Source organism: Sorex fumeus, unplaced genomic scaffold (genome assembly GCF_029834395.1).
Source record: "Sorex fumeus unplaced genomic scaffold, SorFum_2.1 ptg000029l, whole genome shotgun sequence".
Taxonomy (NCBI): Eukaryota; Metazoa; Chordata; class Mammalia; order Eulipotyphla; family Soricidae; genus Sorex; species Sorex fumeus.
Window position 1 is genome coordinate 13,573,401 of NW_026606086.1, and position 8,337 is coordinate 13,581,737.

An 8,337-nucleotide genomic window follows, 5' to 3' on the forward strand; every position below is an offset into this window, starting at 1 on the left:
TTTGCCAAGGCATCGAAAATCAGATGGGCTGGACACGTATGAGATTTGGAGACACCATTACCAACTGGATTCCACGGGACATCTAAAGATCATGTGGCAGCCCTCTGACCAGATGGTTAGATTTCTTTGTCAAGACCCTGAATGATCGGTTCGAGGCTCTGCATATTCCTAGAATGAGCAGATGCCATTGGGCTATGCTAGCACGCAACAGGGATGAATGGAGACGTTACTGGCACTCACTCGAGTAAATCAATGAGAAACGGGGTATCAAGTGATCAAGTGATATAATAATTTAATCATTTATCCCATTGACTGCACTTATTTTCAGAAATTGACTGTATTGTTTGGTTTCACTCCCAGTTGGATCTTTGGGTACAGAATCAAGAAAATTACAAAAGTGACATTTCCCCATTGAAAGTATATAATTAGCAATTATATTATCTCTCTTGGAAAATATGATGACTCTGGTGTGAAGGATTACTTTTGCATTAACAAATTAAAGAAATGGAAAGAAACATTATTTTTTATATTAATTGAGTTAGAAGCCAGGTGTTTTGTAATTTTTACTACATATTTCTATATTGCATATATTTTAAATATCATGTGAAGATATATTGAAGGTGTTGGAAACTTTGCAAAAGCAAGAAGTATACATTATCATTTTACAACTGATAATTTACATATTTTTAAATACTTCAATTATTACTAATATATAACTGTATCTTCTCCCACTCGAGCAAATCAATGATTAATGGGATAACAAGTGATACAAGTGATACAAGTGATAAATCTAACTTGAGAGTACTAAATATCTATTAAGCAAGTATCTATCATTTTGTTTGATATTTTCTGGAAAAACATAGATGTGCATCATTAAAAATATGCATAAGTGCCTTAGAATTCCACTATCTTGCACAATGTAAATTTAAGACAATGATTAAGAGAATCAAAACCAAGTATGTCTACTATTTTATTTATTGTTTGTATTGAACTGCATTCAATGGTGAACAAGTACGTGTAGTCCTGACTATCCAGGATCATGTCTGGTGATGCTCAAGGGGTTGAATTGGTGCTGACTCTGCAAAGACATGAATATTACTCCTTTTTCTATCTCTATAGGCTCTTTAATGTTTACTTTATGAATAATCATTATAAACTACTTTATAGCATATGTCTTAAGGGCCATAAACTTGTTAAATATACTAAATTTTGTTCCCACTACCATATTCATTACACATAAAATTTGACAATCAGAAGCTGAACAAATGCTGAGTGCCAGTCACCAAAGAACATACTTGCTCTACGACTATCATTTAAAAATATATGTTTACTTGGCTTGGAGGCCAGCCACACATGCTAGGGGAAACGGCAGCTCAGATAGAGAAGGGAACACCAAATAAAGGGTGTTGGGAGGATCCACCCAGGATGGCAGATGCATGCTGAAAGTAGACTATTGACCAAACATGATTGTCACTCAATGCCTCTTTTGTAAACCACAGCACCCAAAAGGAGAGAGAGAACAAAAGGGAGTTCCCTGTCACAGTGGCAGGGTGGATGGGGGGTGGGGGGTGAGAGGGATACTGGGATCCTTGGTGGTGGAGAATGGGCCCTGGTGGAGGGATGGGTACTTGATCATTGTAATACTGAAAACCAAGCACAAAAATTTGTAAGGCTACAACTGTACCTCATGGTATTTCACTAATAAAAATTTTTAAAAAGTAATAAAATAAATATGTATGCTTAGAACTTTTTTGCCATATTATAGAATTCTATAAAATTGTTAATTTTTTAATTAATCAAAGAAAAAATCCAAATAGCTGCTGAATGTACAACAGAAGTTGTACTTAGGGCCTTATTGTCATTCTTTAGTCAATAAACTACAAAACTGTTTTAGCCATACAAAATATCAAAATTATTACAGATATCTCTTAGTTGTTTGAGTTGATGACACTATGCAACTTAGACAATCCTCTAGAGAAGTTCATATATTTTTGTCAAACTATAAGGAGGCTTTCTTGTTTGTATGTTTTGGGGTCACATCTCAATGTTTCCCAGTCTTATTCCTGGATCAGAGTTTAGAGATCACGCCTAGCTGTGCATCGATAACATACAGAGTGCTGGTACCAAACCCGGGTCTACTATGCAAGGCAGTTGCCCTCCCAGCTGTCCTATTGCTCTAGCCTTGAACTAGAAGGATATGGTAGGAGAAAACAAATGTCTCTGATGGCACGACAGAAATTCTGAAATTAAAGATGCTGTAAGAATAAAATAAAATTAAAAGTTAAGCTGTATAATAACATAATGTCGATTTTAAGTGACCACAGAAAAAGTGATCAAGGTATAGATTACAGAACCAAGAAGCCTACATCTCCCTAAGTACTATCATTTGGATTAACTCATGGATTTCTTGAACTCTGCTTGGGTAGCACAGGCAAACAAAATAAAATAAACAAAAGTTAAAAGAGCAATAAAAGTTAAAAGGTAATATAAGATAAAGTAATTGGCTACATTATAACCAAAAACTTTCCCCCACAAGCACTATCAGATAATTACTTTTTCTTAGAGAACATAATAACATCTCAAGATGAAAAAGGTAGTTAGTTCGTGGTCATGTAAATAAAACATTCCTACAAAGTAAAAATTTTTGACAGAGATTATAGAAATAAGAGCTTATTTCTAAATCATTTTTGAAAGTTAAAATTTATTCACTTTTTCTAATTATAGACATTTGCTCAGGACCGTTTACTACTTTACTATTCATTTAGTACGTAAAGATAACAAATAGATAAGAACTAGTTATAAAGGTCATTTGCATAGACATCTGGGAGATTATCATTTATTAATAAAATAATGTGCATTTAGATATTTTTGCTTTTCAAAATCAGAGAAGTTAGACTATATGGAGAAGAATGACTTAATCGCTACTGGTATAAAATGTATGATGATTACAAGGGACAAAATATGTAAGACTTGAATTTCCTGCATGTTTAATTTAACATGTTCTTAAATTATTATGAGAAGTACATTTTTTCTAGTTTAATTTTTTTTAGAAGGAAGCACACCAGAGGTACTCAGGCCTTACTGCTTACTCTATCCTAAACAAAATACCCTGATTCAGCCAAGTGAAAGAAAAGTTCCTCAACCCTGGTGATAGCTCTGTGGCCCCATGAATAGTAATTGTTTTACAAAGTCATTCAAAGCTTTTTTCACTTGTTTGTTTCTTAGAGTATAAATAAGTGGGTTTAACAGGGGGATGGTGGAAACTGCGAATACTGTTATTACCTTATTAGTAGCCATTTCATCTTTTGCAGAAGGTTTGATATAGATGAAGATACAGCTGCCGTAAGTGATGGAAACCACAATCATGTGGGAGGAACAGGTAGAAAAGGCCTTTTTCTTTTGCTGAGCAGAGGGGAACCCAAGAATCGTGCGAATGATACTTCCATAGGACCAAACCACAAACGTGAGAGTCACTAGTAGGATAAATGAAGAGCAGAAAAGAACCATCTTCTCTATGAATTCTGTGTCCAAACATGAGATCTTCAGGAGAGGATTAGAATCACAAATAAAGTGATCAATTTCAGAGTCACAAAACTCCATTGTCAGCGCATAGCCAAGTGGTGGTATCATGAGCAACAAAGTAACTATCCAACAGCCAGAGACAAGTTTTTTGCAGACAATGGGATTCATGATAGAAGAATAATGAAGGGGTTTGCAGATGGCGACATAACGATCATAGGACATAGTTGCTAGAAGGAAAAATTCCACTATTCCAAATAGGTCTATAAAAAATACCTGACATATACAAGAGTTATAAGTAATGGTTCTATCTCCTGTTGCTATACTATACAAATATCTAGGGATACAGGCAGAAGTGAATGAGATTTCTAAGAAAGAAAGGTTTTGCAGAAAATAGTACATGGCAGTTTTAAGGTGAGTGTCCACAAAGGTGAGAATAATGATGATGAGATTTCCAACAAGGCTGAACATGTAGGTGACAAGTAGCATTATAAAAATGAAAGTATTTATCTGTATATCATCTGTCAATCCAAGAAGGATGAATGTGGTTACTGGTGTGTGATTTCTCATTCCAGTCTTATATCTTGATCTATGTGTAAAACTGAAAGAGATGAGAGTAAGATAAAGAAAAGAATGGTACTTTCACTTGTATTTAAGTTAGAAATGTCAATATATATATATATATATATTCTTTGACTTCACTAGTTTTGAGTTTTACGTACTGTGGGATAGTTTTTGATGTTTTATGGGTTTAAAACTAACTTTTGAAATTATTAACTTAAATTTATTGATGAGAAATATTTGCATGATAATGTAATTAGTTATATGTATATGCTTACATTTGCATATATTATCAAGAATTACTTGGGGAAACTGAAGAGATATTCTAGCAGGTAAGGTTTTACCTTTCATGTAGCCAACTCACTTTTGCTCCACAGTGCCACATGTGGTTCTTTGGCCCTGTCTGTTTTGATCAGCAGAATTTTATTGTTTTTGAAGAAATTTTTGTAGATGACTCATAAACTGCCAGTGTTTAGTACAAGATATTTGTTCATCCATATCTTATACAATAGAAAAACATTTTCCATTACAAATAATCTATACATATCATACCTCTATATCCTATAATCATCTCTAGATAATTTCTATGGATCACTGGAATGATCAAATACTGTGTTTTAGTTTCATTATCCCATCATTTCATTTCTTATATATAAAATAGAGAGTATAACTTATATTATGATATGCAGGAGAAGGCTTATCTTGGAGGGGGCGGGTTGAGCTTTCCCCCCTTGGAGGGGGGCAGGTTGAGCTTCTCTCCCCTCCCGGAGCAGATCTCCAACAGCCAAAGACCTCCAGAACCAGCCACAACCATGCTGAGACCACTCCCCACACGCATGAAGGTACCAGCAGAGGAAAAAAGGCATGCGGGTCCCGGGACTGAGATCTCCAAGCCTGCTCAGATAGGGGCTGAGCATCCTCCACCCAGATCCTCCATCTTCCAGTAGGCAGGGGTCACACCCACCAATTGACCCCTGGCACCATGTAATCCCATTAGTGGCCAAGACGCAGAGACTATAAAACCCAGCTCCCGCAAGCGGGCGGCCTCATTTGCAGCCACATGACATCTTATTATCTCACTCTTACATTGGACAACCTGGCAGGCTACCAAATGTAACCTGCCCACATGGCAGAGTCTGGCAAACTCCCCGTGGCGTACCCAATATGCAAAATACCAGTAACAATGATGGGTCTCATTCTCCTAACCCTGAAAGAGCCTTAAATATGGCACTTTTTAAAATCTCAGGGCTAGGATGAAGGAGACGTTTCCGGTGCCTGCTCGAGGCAATTGATGAATAACAGGATAATCCTGATGATGATGCAGGAGAAAACACTGATTATGTAGACAGCTGAATATCTTACACTCACTTTTTAATGATTCATTTCTTATTTGTCTAAGTAAAACATATTCAGTCTTCTCTTAAGTCACTGACAGCATATTTACTCTAGGTGACTAAAGGTAAAGGTAAAGCCCCCCCCCCCCCCCCCCGTTGTTTGTCGATTTGCTCGAGCAGGCCCAGTAACGTCTCCATTGGAGACTTTGTTGTTACTGTGTTTGGCATATTGAATACATCATGGGGAGCTTGCCAGGCTCTGCCATGTGGACGAGATACTCTCAGTAGCTTGCTGGGCTCTCCGAGAGGGGCGGAGGAATCGAACTCGGGTCGGCCATGTTGGCTGCGTGCAAGGCAAACGCCCTACTGCTGTGCTATAGCTCCAGGATGGCCGAGTGGTCTAAGGCGCCAGACTCAAGGTCCTAGGGGACTAAAATATTATCTAATTTCAATGTAAAATAACCCATGGTTTTCTTGTTTCTAATTTCCAGATTAGTCCTCCACTGTCTATGACATAGCTTCTAGAAAACCAAAGCAATAAAATAATGTGTGTGAAACCTTTTGGTTCTAATTTAAACCATCAGTTCCACAAGTCATGCTGACTCCTAGATTTCTAAGATGTTGATAGGGGAATATTCTATTGTTATTGCTTTTGTAGGTACTATCTTTATGGTTAAAATGAATGTTAGTCCCTTTATTCTATCTTTCCCTTGAATTTGACATTTTCCACTATATTTCATGATAGTTTATATTTTTTGCTTGCATCATATCCACATTTAGTCTTATTTTTTGTTTTTTTTTTAAGTTTTTGTTTCATTTTTGTACCTGAATTTCCGTCTACCTACTGACTTTCTTTGTATTTGTGCCACTTCATATTTTACATAAATTCTACATGGTCATTAGAAAATACCACCTCAAAATGTAAAGATATCCCCTGCTCATGGGTCGGGAGACTTAACATTGTCAAAATGGCAATACTACTGAAAGCATGGTATAAATTCAATGCAATCCCTATAAGGATACCCATGACATTCTTCAAAGAAATGGAGCAAACCCTACTGAAATTTATATGGAACAATAAGCCCCCACGAATATCTAAAGCAATTCTTGGGAAAAAGAAAATGGGAGGAATCAACCTCCCGAACTTCAAACTGTACTACAAAGCAGTAATAATTAAAACAGCATGGTACTGGAACAAAGGCAGAACTGCATACCAATAGAACACTGACATCTCCCCTCAATCACAGGATCATCTAGTCTTTGATAAAGGTGCAAGTAATGTGAAGTGAAGTAAGGAAAGTCTCTTTAACAAACTGTGCTGGCATCACTGGATGGCTACATGCAAAAAAGTGGGCTCAGAACTCTGCCTAACACCCTGTACAAAAGTAAGATCAAAATGGATTAAAAACCTCAACATCAGACCAGAAACCATAAGGTACATTGAAGACAAAGTGGGCAAAACCCTCCATGACATTGAAGCTAATGGTATCTTCAAAGATGCCACGCCACTGGCCGAGCAAGTGAAAACAGAGATAGATAAATGGGACTATCTTAAACTAAGAAGCTTCTGCACCTCCAAAGAAACAGTGATCAAAATACAAAGACAGTCTACAGAATGGGACAGGATATTCGCCAAACACGCATCTGACAAGGGGTTGATATCAAGGATATACAAAATACTGGTTGAACTCCACAAGAAGAAAACATCCAACCCCATCAAAAATGGGGCAATAAAATGAACAGAAACTTTCTCAAAGAAGAAATCCAAATGGCAAAAAAGCACATGAGAAAATGCTCTATATCATTAATTATCAGGGAGATGCAGATCAAAACCACAATGAGATACCATCTCACACCTCAGAGACTGGCCCACATTCAGAAAAACAAAAGCAACCGATTCTGACACAGATGTGGCGAGAAAGGGACACTCTTTCGCTGTTGGTGGGAATGTCGACTGATTCAGCCTTTCTGGAAAACAGTAGGGACGATTCTCAAAAAATTAGAAATTGAGCTCCCATTTGACCCAGCAATACCACTCCTGGGAATGTATCCCAGAGAGGCAAAAATGTATAGTCGAAGTGATATCTGCACTTCTTTGTTCATTGCAGCATTATTTACAATAGCCAGAAACTGGAAGAAACCTGAATGCCCAAGAACAGATGACTGGTTAAAGAAACTTTGGTACATCTACACAATGGAGTACTATGTAGCTGTTAGAAAAGATGAAGTCATGAAATTTATATACAAGAAGTACAACATGGAAAGTATCATGCTAAGCGAAATGAGTCAGAAAGCGAGGGATAGACATAGAAATATTGCATTCATCTGGGGAATATAAAGAAACAAAATATGAGATTAATACCCAAGAATAGCTGAGATCAACAACAGGAGGATTACTCCATAGCTTAGAGGCCAGCCGGGCATTCTAGGGGAAAGGGCAGCTCAGATAGAGAAGGGAGCACCAAATAAAGGGTGTTTGGAAGATCCTCCCAGGAGGGGAGATGCATGTTGAAAGTAAACTATGGACTGAACATGTTTGCCACTCAAAGCCTCTTTTGCAGACCACAACACCCAAAAGGAGAGAGAGAACACAGGTGATTGCCCTGCCACAGAGGCAGGGTGAGATGGGAGGGATGGGGGTGGGAGGGACATTATCCATGGTGGTGGAAAATGGGCACTGGTGGAGGGATGGGTATTTGATCATTGTATAATCGAAACCCAAGCACAAAAAAATTGTAAATCTACAACTGTACCTCATGGTGTTTCACTAAAAATAAAAAAGAAAAAAAAGAAAATGCCACCTCATTTACATCACTAATATTTCTTGTTTTATACACTTATTAGTATACTAAAATGAAATATCAATGCTATTGTTTTACATTCCTAATTGAAAGAAATAGAGCTGCTTTGTTATTTCTATCAG

General features: G+C 37.3%; 1 protein-coding gene across 1 annotated transcript; it reads right to left on the reverse strand.

Annotated features, from left to right (window-relative positions):
* Positions 1-3,138: 3,138 nt before the first annotated feature.
* On the reverse strand, positions 3,139-3,990 carry LOC130024645 (olfactory receptor 6C2-like). The gene has a single exon (XM_056115345.1). The coding sequence runs from the start codon at positions 3,988-3,990 to the stop codon at positions 3,139-3,141; it is 852 nt and encodes a 283-aa protein (XP_055971320.1).
* Positions 3,991-8,337: the final 4,347 nt, after the last annotated feature.